This window comes from Hypanus sabinus, chromosome 4 (assembly GCF_030144855.1).
Source record: "Hypanus sabinus isolate sHypSab1 chromosome 4, sHypSab1.hap1, whole genome shotgun sequence".
In the NCBI taxonomy this organism is placed as follows: domain Eukaryota; kingdom Metazoa; phylum Chordata; class Chondrichthyes; order Myliobatiformes; family Dasyatidae; genus Hypanus; species Hypanus sabinus.
The window spans coordinates 21,713,705-21,735,202 of record NC_082709.1 but is presented as its reverse complement, the minus strand read 5'-3'; the positions used below and the strand labels follow the sequence as shown (position 1 = coordinate 21,735,202).

General features: G+C 40.4%; 1 protein-coding gene across 1 annotated transcript in view; it reads left to right on the top strand.

Moving 5' to 3' along the window:
* The window catches only part of LOC132392214 (ropporin-1-like), a 38,102-nt gene that overhangs the window by 2,993 nt on the left and 13,611 nt on the right, over positions 1-21,498 (top strand). Inside the window, exons 2-3 of the mRNA XM_059966054.1 lie at positions 2,220-2,343; positions 3,918-4,041. Coding sequence (XP_059822037.1) covers positions 2,231-2,343; positions 3,918-4,041 — 237 coding nt within the window. The 5' untranslated portion in view covers positions 2,220-2,230. The remainder of the gene's footprint in view (positions 1-2,219; positions 2,344-3,917; positions 4,042-21,498) is intronic.

Genomic DNA, 21,498 nt, shown 5'->3' with positions numbered 1-21,498 from the left:
ACGTGAAGTTATCTACTTTGGGTCTGAAAAACAAAAGACATTATTTCCCGTACATTCATGCTCACCCAATCTTCCTGCTGCCATAATACTGATAGAGTCCTTCTTGACCTTACCTACCAGCCTATCAGCCTCCACATCCAACACATTATCCTCCACAGCTTACACCATCTCCAAAGTGATGCCACTACTAAACATATCTTTAACCCCTGCTTTCCACAGGGATCGCTCCCTCTATGATTCCCTTGTCCATTTGTCCCTGTTCACTAATCTCCCTCCAGGTATTTATTGCTGCAAACAGCTTAAGTGCTACATCTGCCCATATACCTCTTTCCTCACCTCTATTTAGAGCCCCACACAGTCCTTCCAAATGAAGCAACATTGTACCTGCGAATCTGCTGGGGTTGTCTATAGTGTTCAGTGCTGCCAATGCGGCCTCCTCTATATTGGTGAGACCTGTCCCATTCCCAAATTGGAGGGCTGCTTTGTTGAGCACCTCTGCTCCATCAGCCACTTGCGGGACTTCCCGGTGGCCACACGTTTTATTACCGATTCCCATTCCCATTCTGACATGTCAATCTATGCCCTCCTCTTCTGCCAAGATGAAGCCATCCTTAGGGTAGAGGAGCAACTCTTTGTACTCTGTCTGGGTACCTTCCAATCTTTCAGTGAACAAACTGCCCCAGCCACTCCTCCATTCCCCAACTCTGACCTTCCACTTCTTCTCATCTGCCTACTACTTCCCACTGGTTCCTTCCTCCTTCCCTTTCTCTTATTGCCACTCTCCTCTCCAATCTTTCTTCTCTAGTTTTTGACCTTTTCCACGCAACTGGCTTTGCTTATCCCCTTCCGGCGAGCCTCTTTCCCTCCCCTTCCTTTTTATTCTGGCATCCTCTCCCTTCCTTCTCAGTCCTGAAGAAGGGTCTTGGTCCAAAATGCGACAGTTTACTCTTTTCCATAGATGCTGCCTGACCTGCTGAGTTCCTCCAGCGTTCTATGTGTGTTGCTTTGGACTTACAGCAACTGCAGACTTCCTCATGTTTGAGATTAACAAATTGCGATAGTTTTGGAAAATGGGAAGTGAAATGGGACCTATGTGTCCTTGCGTTGTTGAAAGCAAGTGTGCAGGTATAGCGAGCAATTAGGAAGACGAATGGTATGAATATGGGAGCAAGGATGCCTCCTACAGCAATTCAAGGCCTTGGTTGGAACCTCATCCAAGTACAATTTTGGTCTATGTATCTAAGAAAGAATGTTCTTGCCACAGAAGTAGTATAATGAATGTTTACAAGACTGGATTATTTGAATGGCAGATCTCACAGATGAGGAAAGTTTATGTTTGGAATATAGAAGAATGAGAGGGGATTTCTGAAATAAACATTAAAATTCCAACATGACTATGCAGGCTAAATAAATGGACTGACTGACTTGTTTAGAATTAAGTTTCAGGATATGTTCACCAGTAAACTCAAATATATCAATTCACGTCTTTAATTTTTCTTGACTGGTCACTTATACTTTCCCAACTTGTATTTTTATCAGACTTTCTAAGGAATGCTTACTTTTTTGCCACCTATCAGGTTAACAACTTACCTTTAAACTTAAGTAGCTCTAGAATTTAGATCAAGGACAGTGTAAGAACTTCATTTGCTTTCTCCCTGATGTTCCCCATGCAAAACGCAAGATGCACAACCAAAATATGTTGAATTATGCAAAGCACACAACTGATATATTTTGAATAATGCAACTTTGTAGTAAGTGAGGAGATCAGACAGCCTTGACAATAGCACTAGTACACCGTAAAATGGTAAAATTGAGCAATACCACCAACTCCAACCATTGCTACTGCCTGACATCTCAGTCATAGAGTCACTGCGTTATACAGCTTTGCATGTATCGTATCAAGATATCCTCAACTTGTTGAAACTACAACAAATAATACCCAATCAATATAATACCAAACTGGTAACAAAGAAAAGTCAATAACAAGACTTCATTGCCATGACACTTTGGACAGAAAGCTAAATATTTATCTTATTGCAATTTTATTGTCGTGTTTCCAACTGACATGAATAACCCATTTGTTATGTGAACTTCAGTTCTGACCTAACAGTCTGTGAATACCCTTCTTACTTTTGTCCAGCTGATTAAATATGAAGAATACTATACTTGTTCTCAATATTTATATCAAAGTGAACAAACTTAATTCAATGTTTCCACAGGACTGTTAAGGATGCCTTCTTCGCAGAAAATTGCACCTCTAACACAACTTCCTGATATTCTGAAGCAGTATACTAAAGACTGCATCAGGGCTCAGCCTTCAGATATCATTCAGTGGTCTACAGAGTAGGTTATATTTGAAACCTAAATATTTTAGAGCATATTTTTACCTAGATCCTCTCATCGTGTAAATCCCAGTTCCATAGGATATAAAGATAATAGACAGCTCCAAAATATCTGGCATGAGTGCCTCTTCACTACTTTAGTGACAATTAAGCATGATGAGATATATTGGAAGAATGAGATACGATTTGGTTTACATAGTTCTCTGCTATTATCAAATGATGTTTGTCAGAAAGTATGACAAAATTAGTCCAGACTTTAATTACATAGTTTTAATGTATCTTTGCCACAACTGAATTGCAAATTTAGTGCTTAACTTTGGTTAAATTTCCACGAAAGAAACTGTTTTTGACAACTCATGTAATCTTTAAGTTGACAGATATCAGTTCTGTGAAAAATGCATTGGCCATTTTATAAGCAGATATTGCCATGTTAGAAATGGGACAAGCATAATTTAAAGGCTCTCTGAAGGTTGTTTGACCAGAACACCTTCACTATATAAACTAACCTTTAAACTTCATGACATCTGGATATCTGAACTGTTGATCGTGGAGTGCTGGATGCCAATTTTCACAATTATACCTCTTCAGTTGCTGTTGCTGCTACCTAGTAGGAGTTCTTGGCTATCTAAGTGGAGAAAGGCAAAATGAGAGAATTACAGAAGGAGGAGATGGAAAGAAACTCCACTATAGATAGCTTATAAAGAAGTGAGGCTCAGCAATAGAGGAACTGGATTGTAGCTGAGGTAAAAACTCAGTTTTTTTCAACAGCCTCAATAGCAACTGTGACCAACAGATATTGATAATAAACACTTCAATAATGGCAAGATCTGGGTGGTGGGACAGGGCTAAGTTGAGCTGTTGAACTTGCCCACATTCATCCCTTTTAGGTATGGTTGCTAGAGCTGGTTATTACTTTAATAAGTATCTACATAGTAAACAGTAGGAGTGATATAGTGTAGTGTGTGATGTTGTTTGCCCTGATTGGTGGAAGCTGTTAGTGTGTAATGGCAGCTGGCCATAATGTTCCTCATGAAAGTCCAATTAGAAATAACAACCTTCAGCAAATTTCCCAGATTGGGAAATCTGTACTCTGACAAACTCACTGTACTCTGCCCCATTGAATTGAATGGAAACAAAGAGCTAAGTGGAGAATAGGAAATATACTTTAAGTTTTGTTGGTTTTAAATTGTTTCTAGATATTTGCAAAATTTTCTTAGCACTTTTTATTTTAATATCTTTATTATTTAATCATTAATATATTAATTTATCATAGTTCCTGAGTGTTCTTTAAATGCTAAAAATGACTTTAAAATGTTGGCAGTCTTGCGGTGGAATTTAAATGACCATCAATTCTGTTCATACAAATGTTCACTTGCACTGGGAAAACCCTTGGATTGCATTATTGCACTGGGGTTTGCTAATGTATTGGAAGTCAATGTCCCAGTGGATGGCTGTTTCACAAACGTGCTGAGAGAAAAAGCATAGTGCAAGAGCAAGTGACAGGTAAACTTGTGTCATCAGAAGATCTGCAACGTTATGTGAAAGGTGACATTAATACATAGATTTCTCTTGCAGCTACTTTGGCACGATGTCGAATGGAGGATTCCGTGCACAAAAGTCAAAAGAAGAAAATTCATCATCTCTACCTCCATGCAAACCAACACTAACACCTGGTTTACTAAGGGCCTTACATGCACAAGTAAGAAAGCAAAATCTGTTTCCCCTGTTTAAATGATATGCTTGTTAATTTTATTACAGCCTACTTTAAGTAATAGCTTTTATTTTCAACAAGCTAAAACATTCAACAAATTGTTTTTACCTCACATAATTAGCAAAAGAGTCAACGATAATGAATTATTTTCATAGTTTTGTTATATTACTCATATTCATAAAACACTGAGAAACATTAATAATAAATATATTTCACTTGGCTAATTAACTAATAAGTAAATATTAATTAGTCACATATTTAACTTAAGCAAATAAAGGATCTACTTAGGCATAGCATTAGAAAAAAATCAAATTTAAGGGGCAATATGCAAAGGAGCTGGAGGAAATCTGAATCAATGGAGGGAAGCAGATGGTCAGTGTTGAGGTTGAGACCTTTCATCTGGACTGGAAAGAAAAAGGGGAGATAGCCAATACAAAAAAAGTTAAGGGAAGGGGTGGAGCAAAAGCTGTCAGATGATAGGTGGATCCCAGGGAAGGGAGTATCTTGACATCTCTTCTGCTTTGTTTCAGTCCACTCCCACCTACATCAATAACACCATGCATGTTCTCTACCATTTCAATATCTTTTAGTTCCTTTGCCTTGAACACCTCATTTTCACCATGGACATGCAGTCCCTATACACTTCTGGCCCTTATCAAGACCTCTAAGCTCTTCTTTTCTTCCTGGAAAAGAGACCCAACAATTTCCCCACCACTACCTTCCTCCTCCATCTAGCAAAACTGGTCCTCATGCTCAACAATTTCTCCTACTTTCTTCAAACCAAAGACCATAAGACTGTTAAACATAGGACCAGTATTAGGCCTCTTGACAATCTAGTCTGCACTGTCACTACATCATAACTGACTTATTATCCCTTTCAACCCCATTCTTCTGTCTTCGCCTCGTAAACTTTGATGCCCTGACTAACCAAGAACACATCAATCTTCACTCTAAATTCACCCAATGACTTGGCCTCCACAGCTATTTTGTGGCAATGAATTCCACAGATTCATTACTTTGTGACTAAAGAAATTCTTCTTCATCTCTGATTGAAATGAATATCCCTCTATTCTGAGGCTGTGTCATCTGGTCATAGACTCACCCCTACAGGAAACATCCTTTCCACATCCACTCTTTCTAGGCCTTTTACCATTCAATAGATTTCAATCTGATTTTTCCCTCATTTTTCTAAACTCCTGCAAATAAAGGCCCAGAGCCATCAAATGCTCATGTTAACCCTTTCATCCCAGAATAGTTCTTGTGAACATCTTCTGGAACCCCAACATCTTTTATTTATTTATTTTATTTATTGAGATACAGCGTGAAATAGGCCCTTACAGCCCTTTGAGCTGTGCCACCCAGCAATCCCGCAATTTAATCCTAGTCTAATCACAGGACAATTTACAATGATCAACCTACCAGTCGGTACTGTTACGTACCCCATAACTGGGCGTCTTACCAGCAAAGATAGAAGTGTCCATTGGAGTCTGGTGATACTATTTTCAACAGTATTTATTAGTAAAAATATACAAAAATAATATCAATGCAAATATACAGATAATATACGTCAGCAATACTAAACCTAAAAGTGCGGGTATAATAATAATCAATAAGAAGCAAGTTCTATCGTTGTCTAGGGGATAATGAATTGTCAGATGGAAATATAAAGTTCAGTTCAGTTCATGCAGGCTGCGGTAGTTGTTGGTCGCTGTGTTGCAATTGTTGGAGAGAGAGAGAGAGAGAGAAAACGTGTAAGCAGTAACAGCTATTGTCTTGCCAACCTTCCTTTACGATTTTGATCCGTCGATGCGTTGTTGTTGTGGCCATTCAGGTATGACCCTGCCGTCCTTTAGCTAAACCGTTCTTCCGTCACCCAGGCAAGGGTGGACACACACAAAGCCCCCACTGGCCTCGCTATAAAACACTGTGAGTTAAAATTTACTGACCCTTTGTTCGGTCTTCGATGCCCCACCCTGTCTTGTGGGGTTCTGCTGCTCACTAGTGTTTCTCCTGGTGCGTCTGAGGGGTGTCACCCCAGACCTCAATTTTATCCCCACTCACGGGGTCTCAGGTGTCAATCAGGTTTGAATGACTTAACCCATCAAACCAGCCCACTCTGGCTGTCCCCTGAGGGATTTCAATGAATAGAACAGTACCAAGTAAACAATCCTTCTCCAAAAGACAATAGCAGTAAATCTCCTCTTAGCTGTCTCTCTCTCTCTCTCTCTCTCACTCTCTTTCATGAGCTGTTATCAATAACAACTGCCCTGGCAGATTTCCTTTTGTCTCACTTCCTTGGTAGCAGCATCAAAATAGTAGTGATTTGCGATTCTCCAAAAGGCGGGGGGGGGGGGCAGGGGCCTCTCTGCACCCTTCTGCCCATCAGAGTTGTTCATCCTTTGTAACACCCCCATCCTTCTAGGAATTTTCTCCAAAGGGGAAAATTAACTAATACAGAGTCTTACAGAATTACAGAATCTAACAAAATACAGAAGAGTTTTTAACTACAGAGTAATACAGATATACATTCAACTTAGCATCTAGATAAGCAGTCAGCGAGTACATTATCACTTCCTTTAATATGCTGTATCTTAATATCAAATTCTTGCAGCATCAAACTCCAATTTAATAACCACCTATTTTATTCCTTTTTGTCAGCAAAAAAGAACTAAAGGGTTGTTATCTTTGCTTAAGTGTATATTACAAAATGTGAACCAATACATGTGTGATTATTCTGTAGTACATTACAAAAGTTTATGCAAATACTAATCTTCATTTTACTTTTAAACTTAACAGTCAATCTTCCATGGTGTTGGCTTTATTATTCACATGCTTTGTCAAAATCCCTCAAAACCAGATCCTATTATTCAAAGTGGCATTTTGTCAACCTTTGCCCCTTTTCCATTTAACTCTCACATGGTTAGCTTGCTCACCAGTGTGGAATAGGCCTTTGCATACTCCTTTCATAGGAGTTATCTTATCAACAATGTTTTCCAAACTTAGCCCATTTTCTGAACTTCCACACAATTCTTTATTTTTAAGCAAGTCATTAATTTTATCTTCAGGACCCTTCATTCTATTAATTTTCAGTTTCACATCTGCAAGTGATCTCTCTTTGTCAAAACAACATTTCAAATTCTGCCTCTTCACATCACCAGCTTCCATCTTCTCACTAACTTTTAACACACCTCCTAACACAAACAACTGAGAGTTCTCACTCTCCACTGGTACCAAGGTTAACCCTTTCTTCACTGAACCAAGTCCATCTGACCCAAAAGGACTGCATTCCTTTTCAACTAAATCAGATACCTCAAACTTTTCCTGAGTTTCAATGCTAGGTTCAGTATCATGTGCATCCACATCTCGAGCACACTCAAATGGGACATCTACCTCTTCCAGGCTTTCCATACCAGTCCCTTTTTCAAATTCTAAGTTCCTCTGATCCTCTCAGTTACTCTTTGGGCAACTCCCATCTGGAGTAAACTCAACCCTGTGGGTTAAAACAACTTCATCTGCTAACCCAGCAGACTCCTTCAAGGTAACGGCATCCTTTTCATCTAGGACTGCCCTTATATCATAATCGGGAACACGTTTAAATTTTTCAACTTCTTCAAACAGTTCTGTCAAGCCAGACAGATCATCCATGTCCAACCCTGGACCTTCTAACTGCCTTATCTGTTTCTCATCTTTACTCTGTGCCTCTATACAGTCCATCCTGGCTAAGGGTATGTCTACCTCCTCTCCTTTACTCTCTTCCACCTCCCTATTCTCCGTTTTACCATTCCCTAACCCCTCTTGGTACAGAGTCGGTAAAAACGTCTCAGCCAAATCAACACTGGACTGACTTAAACTGGTCTCTTTCTCAGCTGCCTTTCTCGACATGCTGTGAGTGTTTGCGCATGCGGGATACATCTTGGAATCTAGGGGTGGGTCCACAACACTTACAGGCTTGCTCGTCAGCTTCACTGCTGAACACACCTCACCACCTACTAAATCAATACCAAGAAGGACGTCCATGCCGTCTCTCGGTAATTCTGACCACACCCCTATTTCAACTGGTCCAGATACAGGTTCACAATTTATAATGATCCCATGCAAAGGTACAGCTTCTGTCCCTTTTCCTATGCCTCTCAAAACTACCTCTCCAGTCTCAGGACCAAAATCTAGTACCTTACTGAAAATCAATGACTGATCAGCTCCAGTATCTCTCCAGATCCGCACTGGAACTGGGGTTTCTCCCTCTTTCACAGACATGGTCCCTTCTGAAATAAATTTCTCACATCCCTCGCGTATTTTATCTACCTTGACCTTTCTCGTTGATTTGCTGATCGACTCAATACACCCTGTAGGGACTGCTGTTTTCCCTTTTCCTGTGCATCTTTGCATCTAAGTTGCAAAGCACTTAGATGCAATATGACCAACCTTTCCACAACTAAAACAGGTCAAGCCAGGAACCCTCCTGCCAGCCTGCCTTTCTTCCTCCTTACCTTTACCACTAGCTCCCGGCTTATTTTCTACCTTAGCCAACAGGCTTTCTCTACCATCCCTACGGTCCTTCTGGTAACTCTTATTCGAGGAAAACTTTGTCTTGTGGGTTAGGGCATATTCATGTGCGAACCTGGCAAATTCTGATATAGACTTATTTGGCTTCTCATTCAAATACATCCAGATATCATCCGAAACACAACCTTTAAATTCCTCAATCAGAATTAACCTCTGAAACACCGGAAATTCTCCTCCACCTTTTCTGCTGCACACCAACGATCCAGGAGCACACCCTTCTCATAGGCAAACTCTGCATACATCTGATTCCACACTTTCTTTAAATCTCTGAACTTTTGTCCATATGCTTCAGGGATTAACTCATAGGTCCAAAGGATGGCCCGCTTTATTGCCTCATAATCCGCAGACACGCCCATGGACAATGCCGCATATGCCCATTGAGTCTTCCCTTTTAACACACTTTGTAACAACACCACCCACTGATCCCTAGGCCACTTCTGATTCACTGCCACCTTTTCAAAATGCAAGAAATAACTATCAACATCTGTCTCCTCGAACGGAGGTACTAACCTAAACTCCCTACTAACATTAAACTTCTCCTCTCAGTCTGCCCCTGGGACTCTTCCCTCTTGCTTTAACTTCTCCATTTCCAGCTCATGCTGCCTCTGTTTCTCCTTCTCCTTTTCAGCTCTTTCCTTCTCCCTTTCCTATGCTTCCAGCTGTTTTAACCTAAAATCATGCTCCCTCTTTTTCTCTTTCTCCTGTAACTGGAGCTCATACTCCCTTTTCTTCTGTTCCAATCTTAATTTTTCCAACTCTAACCGAACCATCCCAATAGCTGGTACCTTTTCAGGGATATGTTCCAATACCTCAGCCAAAAACACATCCTTCTCAATATAATACTGAGCTATGGCCCTCTGCATCTCCCACTTTTTCACTGACAACTTCACCTCTGTGAGATTTAATCCTTTCGCAATATTTACCAAGTCCGTCTTTGTGGCATCCTCTAGCGCCTTCAAAGTCGGGTTTTGTGTAAATTCGTCTACATCCATCTTTGCTGATTTCCTGTCTGGTTACCGAAGCAACCAGATCCAAGTCTGGACTTATAGCCCGATTCACTGGTCCTCCAATTTGGTATCAAATCTCGAGACAAGGCCCCAATTTTGTTACGTACCCCGTAACTGGGTGTCTTACCAGCAAAGATAGAAGTGTCCATTGGAATCTGATGATACTATTTTCAACAGTATTTATTAGTAAAAATATACAAAAATAATATCAATGCAAATATACAGATAATATACGTCAGCAATACTAAACCTAAAAGTGCGGGTATAATAATAATCAATAAGAAGCAAGCTCTATCGTTGTCTAGGGGATAATGAATTGTCAGATGGAAATATAAAGTTCAGTTCAGTTCATGCAGGCTGCGGTAGTTGTTGGTTGCTGTGTTGCAATTGTTGGAGAGAGAGAGAGAGAAAATGTGTAAGCAGTAACAGCTATTGTCTTGCCAACCTTCCTTTACGATTTTGATCTGTTGATGCGTTGTTGTTGTGGCCATTCAGGTATGACCCCGCCGTCCTTTAGCTAGACCGTTCTTCTGTGGTGGACTCGTCACCCAGGCAAGGGTGGACACACACACAAGCCCCCACCGGCCTCACTATAAAACACTGTGAGTTAAAATTTACCGACCTTTCGTTCGGTCTTCGATGTCCCACCCTATCTCGTGGGTTTCTGCTGCTCACTAGCATTTCTCCTGGTGCGTCTGAGGGGTGTCACCCCAGACCTCAATTTTATCCCCACTCACAGGGTCTCAGGTGTCAATCAGGTTTGAATGACTTAACCCATCAAACCAGCCCACTCTGGCTGTCCCCTGAGGGATTTCAATGAATAGAACAGTACCAAGTAAACAATCCTTCTCCAAAAGACAATAGCAGTAAATCTCCTCTTAGCTGTCTCTCTCTCTCTCTCTCTCTCTCTCTCTCTCTCTCTCTCTCTCTCTCTCTCTCTCTCTCTCTCTCTCTCTCACTCTCTTTCATGAGCTGTTATCAATAACAACTGCCCTGGCAGATTTCCTTTTGTCTCTCTTACTTCCTAGGTAGCAGCATCGAAATAGTAGTGATTTGCGATTCTCCAAAAGGGGGGGCAGGGGCCACTCTGCACCCTTCTGCCCATCAGAGTTGTTCATCCTTTGTAACAGTACATCTTTAGACCTTGGGAGGAAAATGAACCACCCAGTTATAGGGAGAATGTAGAGTACAAGCTCCTAAAAGGCAAAAATGAGAATTGAACCTGGGCTGTTGGTATTGTAAAGTGTTGTGCTAACCACTACACTATTGTGCCACCTCAAACTTTTCCTATGTAAGGGGTCCAAAACTGCTTATAATACAGTCAAGTGCAGTGTGACCAATGGCTTATAAAGCCTCAGCATTATATCTTGGTCTTATATTCTAGCCCTCTTGAAATGAATGCTAACATTGCATTTGCCTTCTTTACCAAAGATTCAACCTGCAAATTAACCTGTAGGGATTCTTGCACAAGGACTCCCACCTCTGATTTTTTGCATTTTTTTCAGATTTAGAAAATAGTCTACTCTTTTATTCCTTCTACCAAAGTGCTTGACCATACACTTCCCTATACTATTTTCCATCTGCCACTTCTTTATCTGTCTAGGTCCTTCTGCAGACTCCCTACTTCCTCAACACTACATGTCCCTCCACCACTCTTGGTATTATCTGCAAACCTGTCCACAAACCCATCAATTCCACCAATCATTAACATATAATGTGAAAAGAGGCGGTCCCAACACTGACCCTGTGGAACACCACTGGTCACAGGCAGCCAACTGGAAAAGGCCCTTTTTATTCTTACTCTTTGCTTCCTGCTAGTCATTCAATTCTCCTTACATGCTAGTATCTTTACTGTAATACCATGAGCTCTTATCTTGTTAAACAGCCTCATATACAGCACCTTATTAAAGACCTTCTGAAAATCCAAGTACACGGCATACACTGACTCTTCTTTGTCTATCCTGTATGTTATTGAAGAATTCCAACAGATTTCGCAGGCAAGATTTCCCTTAAAGGAAACTAGGTTGACATTTTGTCATGTGCCTCCAAGTACCCTGAAATCTCATTCTTAATAATGGACTCCAATATCTTCTCAACCACTGAAGTCAGGCTATCTGGCCTATAATTTCTTCTGCTTCCATCCCTTCTTAAAGAGTGTAGTGAAATTCATAATTTTTCAGTTATTGGAACTGTGGTGAACTACATATACCTGTCTGGACATGCTCCTCTGCTGACTGCTCCTGTGGCTCCTCCCACAGATCCCTGTATAAAGGCGGTTGGAGGCACTGCTCCTCCCTCAGTCTCCAGGATGTTGTGTGGTGGTCTCTTGCAGCTAATAAAAGCCTATTGTTTGCCTCCCGTCTTTGAGAGTTATTGATGGTGCATCAGGAACCTTTCCAGAATCTAGCAAATCTTGAAAGATAATTACTAATACCTCCACAATCTCTTCAGCTCCCTTTTTCAGAACCCTGAGGTGTAGTCCATCCGGTCCAGGTGACTTATCTAACTTTAGACCTTTCAGCTTCCTAAGCACCTTGCCCTTAATAATAATGCTCACTTCTTCCCCCAGACACTTGCGAATATCAGGCTTTCTGCTAGAATTTTCCACAGTGAAGACTGACTCAAGATATTTATTAAGTTCATCTGCCATTTGTCTCCTATTACTTCCTGTCCCGCCCCATTTTTTAGTGGTAGATATCCACTCCTGCTTCTCTTTTACTCGTTATATATCTGAAAAACCTTTTGGTATCCTCTTTATATTATTGGCTAGCTTACCTTCATGTTTAATCTTTTCTCTTCTTCCGGCTATTTTGTTGCCATCTATTAGCTTTTAAAAGTTTCCCAATCCTCTGTCTTCCTGCTAAATTTTGCTATATTATATGCCCTCTATTTTGCTTTTATGTTGTCTTTGATTTCCCTTGTTAGCCATGATTGCATCATCCTCCCTTTAAAATACTTCCTCATCTTTGGGATGCATCTATCCTGCTCCTTCTAAATTTCCCCCAGAAACTCCAACCATTACTATTTCGCCGTCATCTATACTAGTGCCTTTTTGGCCAGTTCCTCTCTCATGCCTCTATAATTTCCTTTAATCCACTGTAATACTGATACATTTGACTTGTGATGCTGATACAAAGCTGTAGCTATGGGCATTTGTATGGGCCCTAGTTTTGCCTGTATTTTTGTTGGCTGTGTGTAGCAATCTATGTTTGAAACCTACACTGGCAATGCTTCCTAACTCTTTCTCTGCTACAATGACAACTGCATTAGTGTGTTTTTTTGCAACTGTATGGAGCTTGAAAATTTCTTCAACTTCCACCCTACCCCAAAATTCACTCCATCTACCTCTGACACCTCTCTCCTCTTTCTTGATCTCTCTGCATCCATCTTGGATGACAGTTTACCTACTGACAGTTTCTGCAAACCCACTGACTCCTACAGTTACTTTGACAACATTTCTTCCCATCCTGCACTTGCAAGTATGTAATTCCCTTTTCTCAGTTCCTCCATCTCCACTACACCTGTTCTCATGATGCTTTCGAAGATGCCCCATATTTTCAGAAAACAGGGTTTTTCCCCACTGCTATCATTAGAGCCCTCACCTATACCTCGTTTCCCATATGATTCCCCTCATCCCCATCCCTTCTCAGGCATAACAGGGATAGAGATCCCATTGTCCTCATCTACCACTCCACAAGCTTACACATCTAACATATCATTCTCAAGCCATCTCCAACAGGATCCCGCCACTGGACACATCTTTCCATTCTCCACTTTCTGCAGGAATTGTTTCTCCGTGACTCCCTTGTTTGCTTGTCCCTCCCCACCAATCCCCTTCTAAGCACTTACATCTGCATCTGCACTGTGTTACACCTGCCCCTTCATCTTCTCCATTACCACCATTTATGACCCTAAATAGTCATTACAGATGAGGCATCCTTTACATGTGAATCCATAGGTGTTCAATAAATGAACAACTTATTGAATTGATGGCATTAGCCAGCTGATTTTATTCCACTTTTCATTTCCACCCATGAAATGTCTGTCCAAAACCTCCTCTACTGACAAGTTAAGGCTAGGTGCAGATTAGAGAAACAGCACCTCATATTCCACCTCGGTAGTCTCCAACCTGATGGCATGCACATTGTTTTCTCTAACTTCCTGTAACCACTCTGTTCTGTCTCTATTTTTCACTTTTTATCCACTAGCCCTCATTACCCCAACTTTCCCCTCACCCACCTTCTTGATCTCAGCATTACTTACATATTCTTCCCTCCAGTTCCCTTCCTCACTTCCTTCCCTTTATTCTATGCTCCACTGTTCCCTCCTGTCAGATTCCATCTTCTTCAGCTCTTTGTCACTTCCATTTATAATCTCCTAGCTTCTTACGTTATTCCCATGCTCTTCTGTCACCTGCCTATAACCCCCCCCCCCCCCCACTCACATAGATCCACCTATCACCTGCTAACACTTTTTCTTCCCCTTCCCCAACCTTTTTATATTGGCTATCTGCCATCTTTCTTTCTAGCCCTGATTAAGACAAAAGACTAGGAATATCAACTATCCATTTCCCTCCATTGATGGTGCCTGACACACTGAATTCCTCCAGCGACTTTGTGTGTTGCTTCAGATTTCCAGAATCAGCAGTCTCTTGTGTCTATAAATTTAAGGGATAAGTTTTGAAATTAAAATATATTTATTTTCAAAGGATTCCCACTCAAGTTCACAAATTGTGTGGGCTGGGCTGTGAGTCAGGTGTGAGTCAGTATGTGGCCTACTGATATTACTTTGCTCCTTACTGATAATAACCCAGAGATAGCAGAGAAGAAACACTTTAACAAAAACATTCAATCATATACTATTATTAAATTCAGCAAAATTCAGCAAGCTGCATGGTCAAGCACAAACTATAAATGTCATTATTCCACATATCACTCAATTATTCTTAGCACTGGATCATGTGGTTCACTCAAGCTCTTAAATTCAATGTCATGGTCAAGCTCTCTGGTGGATATTATTTTGATGAACGAATTATGTGCACAAACTAATTCCACCTCAACCATTTAGATGAGAAATCAATGTTGTAGAAGAATCAGGAACTGAGAATTTTATGCCTTTCTCTTGACACTGAACTTTGGAACTCTATAATTACAACAACAAAGCTGTGGAGTATCATTCTGCCTGATTGAAATTGTTACCAGAATTTAATTTTAAGTACTTTTAAGCTGCCTTTTCTGTACTTTCATTCCAATCTGGCTCAGTAAGTAATGATAGCATTAGAATGCCTTATCCACTGGCTGGATACATCCCAGCTGTGATGGATAAACTAGGAGCAGTGAAAATATGCTCAAACAATGAGATATCATGATTAACCATTGAGCAGATGTATCTGCTGTCTATTGCACAATCACACAAAACATAATTGATGTTTGTGGGGGGGCACCGATGCTTTTTTGCTGGTGGGCGAGGGGGTCGTTGCCATGCTGCTGCTTATGCATGGGAGGGGGAGCTGGAGGGGGGGGCTTTGGGGTTCTAACATTTAACCGTCATTCATTCTCTGGGGCACTCCTCTGTTTTTGTGGATGTTTGTGAATAAAAAGAATTTCAGGATATATATTGTATACATTTCTCTGACATTAAATGTACCTATTGAAACCAGGGCATACTTAAGTTTAGCTCCTGGTTGTTTCAAGGTATAAAAAGTGGCAAAGGCTACAGTGAAAACTACATGGTTTGCTATAATGTCCATAGTGAATATATAAGCCCTCCTAAAGATATTTGCTAGCAATTCACCATTGTATTAATTTACAGTCCAATGTTAAAGCTCTTCCAATGTCACATAATGTAGTTTGACAATGTTGTTTTTCTCATCCAGCTACCTCCACTCACTAAAAATGGCTACCAGATTTTCGTTTTCAGTGGTGATCTTCTTTCCTATTTGTTGAGATTTATGCAAAAAAAACACTGCATTTTTTGCAAAAATTGATACCAAGCTAAAAAAAGAGACATGAGAGGAGGAAATATTTCTGTTATAATACAGTCATGAATGTGTGGAAATACTCTGTTCTAAGTCCATCTACATATTCTCAGATGATACCACCATAGTGGGCAGAATCTCAAATCATGATGAGTTGAAGTACAGGAAGGAGATAGAAAGCCTAGTGATATGGTGTCATGACGACAACCTTTCTCTCAAGGTCAGCTACAACAAAGAGGTGGTCATTGCCTTCAGAAGGAAGAGCAGTGGACACCACTCTTCTTCTCCCATTAGGCAGAAGATACAAAAACCTGAGAGCAAGTACCATGAGTCTCAGGGAGAGCTTCCATCTTAACAGCTATTTAAAACAGAACATGTAAAAATAATCAGACAGCATCTGTAGAGACTATGATGGGCTTAATATTTCAATTCACATCCGTTATTAATATTGGAAAAATTGAAAAAGTAAGTATGTTTTAAGATGCCAAGGGGAGGAGAATCAGAGAGCTTATAACACAGGTAATAATGAGCAAAACTACAGATCGGTTCTTCCCACAAAAAGTAGCTAATACTTTCCATCTATCAATCATGAGTAGAGTGATGAAAAGTGTTCTTGGTTGTACTATTAAACATATCAAATAGCGCTTACTTAATAACCCACTCATACGGATTGCTTTATCCAGGATGCTCCAGACAAGGTCTCCCTGGAGACTCAATCTAAATAGGAATTAAAGAGATAATTATGAATCAACAGTAGTCAGTCTGAACCTCTTAAAAAGAAGATATTCTGTGACTGAAGCAACTACTGGTAGGGATTCTACATGTGGAAATGACATTGAATCCAATGGATGCCACATTTTTTGAGGGATTATGTTTAGTGTTAGGAGGATGGAGTCGACATTATCTCCCATTTTTACTGATAACTAATAAGTATAAATTCTGCAGCATTTACTCTACATAAGATACAAAGTGCCCATGTCAGGGAGTAGCAGTTCTCTGATTTTCCATGGGGGCTCACATGGAACAGCAGACATCCACAGAGTGAACTAGGCATTGATATGCATGGAAAGCAGCTGAACGATGAAAGGATGAATATTTTCAGTTCTTGTTTGAATAGCATTGACTTAGAACATTACAGCACATATGGCACAGAAAGGCATTGGCATGCAGTTAATGGCAGTATAGACAAACCTGCAATCCTAACAAAGCTATATTGCCTGCTGAGTAAGAAGTCTTTGTGCATAGTAAACTAGAAGTTGCAAATACCTCAAGTTTTGACCTGCAAGACATCAGAACCTTAGTAGCAGAATTAACTGAGGATATACTCATTGAAATGAACACAGGGAGTGGATGCATCATCTTCCAAAATTTGATGAATTATCATGTTTTCCTGGTAGCTGGAGTGTGACAAATGTAACCCACTATTTAAAATGAAGGGAGGAAACAGGGAACTTAGTCTAACATCATTAGTAGAAAAATACTAATCTACCAGAAGATATGGTAACAAAATGCTTATAAAATAATACAGGTGATAATCAGTCAACACAGAATTCTGAAAGGAATATCTTATTTTGAGGGTGTTGTGGCAGAATAGATGGAGGATGTGTTGTATTTGAGCATCCATCTGCACATTATCATTAGAGCATATGGTTAAGAACGTAATGGTATTCTGCCCCTCTTTGCAAGAAGTTTTGAGTGCAGCAACAAAGATAAATTACTGCGACAATATAGGGCCTTGGTGAGACCACACTTCAAGCACCGTGTGCACTTAGACCATAAGACATAGGAGCAGAATTAGGCCATTCGGCTCATTCAGTCATTTCCACCATTCAATCACAGTTGATCCTTTTCTTCCCCTCCTCAGCCCCACACCCCAGCCTTTTCTCTTTGAAGCCACGTTCAATCAAGAACCTATCAAGCTCTGCCTTAGATATACCCAACGACCTGGCCTCCACAGCTGTCTGTGGAAGCAAATTCCACAAATTCACCACCCTTTGGCTAATGAAATTTCCCCACATTTCTGCTTTAAATGGACACCCCTCTATATTGAGGCTGTGCCCTCTTGTCCTAGACTCCCACCATAGAAAACATTCTTTTCACACCTACCCTGCCTAGGCCTTTCAACATTCAATTCCCCCCGCCCCCGCCACATCCTTCTAAATTAAAGCGAGCTCAGACCCAGAGCCATCAAACATTCCTCATATGATAACCCTTTCCTTCCTGGAATCATCCTTGTGAATCTCCTCTAAACCCTCTCCAGTGCCAGCACATCTTTTGTTAGATAATGAGCCCAAAACTTTTACAATACTCAAGCTGAGGCCTCACTAGTGCCTTATAAAGTCTCAGCATCACATCCCTGCTCTTATGTTCTAGACCTCTTGAAAAGAATGCTAACATTGCATTTGCCTCCTCATTACCAATTCAACCTGCAAGCTAATCTTCAGGCTGTTCTCCACAAGGACTCACAGGTTCCTCTGCATCTCAGATTTTTGGATTTTCTCTCTGTTTAGAAAATTGAGCACATGTTTAATTCTTCTACCAAAGTGTACAACCATGCATTTTCCAACATCATATTTCATTTGCCACTTTCTTGCCCATTCCCCTAATCTGTCTAAGTCCTTCTGCAACCTTCCTGTTTCCTCAAAACTACCTGCCTCTCTACCAATCTTTGTATCATCTACAAACATGGCAACAAAGCTATTTATTCCATCATCTAAATCATTGATATACACATAAAAAGAAGTTGTCTGGAACACCACTAATCACTGGCAGCCAACCAGAAAAGGATCCTTTTATTTCCACTCACTGCCTCTTACCAATCAACCAATGCTCTAATCACGCTAATAACTTCCCTGTAATTCCATGGGCTCTTAACTTGGTAGGCAGCCTCATGTGTGGCACCTTGTCAAAGTGTCAAAGGCCTTTCGAAAATACAAATATACAGCATCCACTACATCCTATTTATATATCTGACCTGTAATCTCAAAGAATTCCAACAGGTTCATTAGGCAAGATTTCCCCTTAAGGAAACCATGCTGACTTTGTCCTATATTGTCCTGTATCACCAAGAACTCCATGACCTCATCCCAGCAATTAACTCCAACATCTTCCCAACCACTGGGGTCAGGTTGACTGGTCTATAATTTCCTTTCTGCTGCCTCTCTTTTTTCTTAGAGAGTGGAGTGGCATTTGCAATTATCCTGTCCTCTGGAACCATGCCAGAGTCCAATGATTCTTGAAAGATCAATTACTAATACCTCCGCAATCTCTACCGCTACCTCCTTCAGAACTGTAGGGTGCAGTTCGTCTGGTCTGGGGACTTATGTAAGAGTTTTATGTAAAATGAAAGAGCAGATTATTATTTAAATGATTAAAACAGTTGTGCAGAGGGACTTGGGAGTGAATCAGAAAAGGTTGGTTCGCAGGTGCAGCAGGCTATCAAGAAGGCAAATGGAATGTTGGCCTTCATTGCTAGAGGGATTGAATTTAAGAGCAGGGTGTTACTGGTGAGGCCGCACCTGGAGTACTGCATGCAATTCTGGTCTCCTTACTTGAGGATGAATATACTGGCTTTGAAGGTGGTGCAGAGGAAGTTCAGCAGGTTCCAGAGATGAGGGGGTTAGACTATGAGAAGAGATTGAGTCGCCTCGGACCATACTCACTGGAATTCAGAAGAATGATCTTATAGAAACATAACATTATGAAAGGGATAAATAAGATAGGATAAATAAGTTGTTTCCATTAGTAGGTGAGACTAGAACTAGGGGGCATAGCCTCAAGAACTGGGGGAGTACATTTAGGATGGAGATGAGGAGAAACTGCTTCTCCCAGAGAGTGGTGAACTTGTGGAATTCTCTGCCAATGAAGCAGTGGAGGCTACCTCAGTAAATATATTTAAGACAAGGTAGGATAGTTTTTTGCATAGTAGGGGAATTAAAGGTTATGGGGAAAAGGCAGGTAGGTGGAGATAAGTTCATGGCCAGATCAGCCATGATCTTATTGAATGGTAGAGCAGGCTCAACCAGCCAGATGGCCAACTCCTATTTCTATTTCTTATGTTCTTATGTACCTTTTGATTTTTCAGCTTTTTGAGCACCTTCTCCCTTGCAATAGTAACTGCACTTACTTCTCTTCCTTCATACCCTTCAACACCTGGCATGCTGCTAGTTTCCTCCACAGTGAAGACTAACACAAGATACTTATTTAGTTCATCGGTCAGCTCTTTGTCCCCTGTTATTATTTTTCCGGCCTCATTTTCAAGCGGTCCTAAATCCACTCTCATCTCTCCTATTTTTTATACACTTCAAAAAGCTTTTTATATCCACCTTGATATTGTTTGCTAGCTTGCTTTCATATTTTAGCTTTTCCCTCCTAATGATTCTTTTAGTTGCTTTCTGGAGATTGTTAGAAGTTTCCCAATCCTCTATCTTCCTGCTAAATTTTGCTTTGTTGTATACCCCTCTCTTTTGCTTTTACATTAGTTTGGCATCCTTTGTTAGCCTTGGTTGTACTATTTTGCTTTTGAGTATTTACTTTTTTTGAAATACATCAATCCTGCAACATCCTTTGTAGTGTTCTCGCACAGGTGTAAAAGAACTCTGAACTAAACACCAAGCATAAACCAGTCAATGAGGCGGTCCCAAGAAAATTAACCATTTACTGTTCTCTCTTCCACATTAACGTATGGTGAAAACTGTTGATAAAACAATACAAAATATATACCGTATTTGTTTCCTTCTTGACATCACATTTACATCATAAATACTTGCAAAAGTAAAACTGCAACAACTATATTACATTAAAGTGCAACATATAGTCAGAATTTACCTACGCCATCGACCGGCTTTAAATACATCAACACAAACTATCCGCAACTCTTTAAATAACAAAAAACATAAACTTTATCAACTGTCATTACTTTTAAAAGAATCAGCATTAACATTTTTAATTCAACCTATCGATTATTTTATGAACTTACGGCATTGCTTCTCTAATGTTTCTAGTGCGTAGAAAGAAAACTTTTCTCGCGCTGATCCTGCACACACAAGCCCCCTCCTTCCCATTTCTCCAAACCGGTATTTTCCCACAGGACGCAGCAAAACCGGGTGTGACGTCATCGCATGCCGCGATATATCACAGACAACGAATTTACTTTAAACAACCTTAACTTTAACTAGAAAATGATTATAAACAATTTACTAAAGTGAAAATGTAATAAACTAAACAAATACCTTAAAGGCAACACATCCTTATTCTTCCCAGAAGCTCAAGCCTTGCTGTTCTGCTGTCATCCCTGCCACCATCTCCTTCCAATTTACTTTGGCCAACTCCTCTCTCACACCACCATAATATCTTTTACTCCACTGAAATAATGCTATGTCAAAATTTACTTTCCCCTAATCAAATTTTAAATTGAACTCAAGTCATTTTGTGATCTCTATCTCCTAAGGGTTCCTTTACATTAAGCACCTTAATTGCCTCCAGTTCATTATTTAACACCCAATCCAGTATAGCTGATACTCTAGTAGGCTTAATGACAAACTGCTGTAAAAAGCCATCTCGTAGGCATTCAACTAATTCACTCACATGAGATGCATTACCGACCTGATTTTCCCAATCTATCTGCATGTTAAAATCCCTCATGACCATCATAACATTGCCCTTTGACTCACATTTTCCATTTCCTGCCTTTTCTCCTGCCATCAAGGTCCTTTTACCCTTGCAGCTTCCTAACTCAATCCACAAGAATTCAACATCTTCTGCTCCAATGTCTGAACTTTGTTAATGATTTGATGCCATCCCCTCTGCCTACCTTCTTCTCCCTCTGATATAATGTGGGACCTTGGACATTCAGCTCCCAACTACAACCATCCTTCAGCCACAATTCAGTGATGGCCA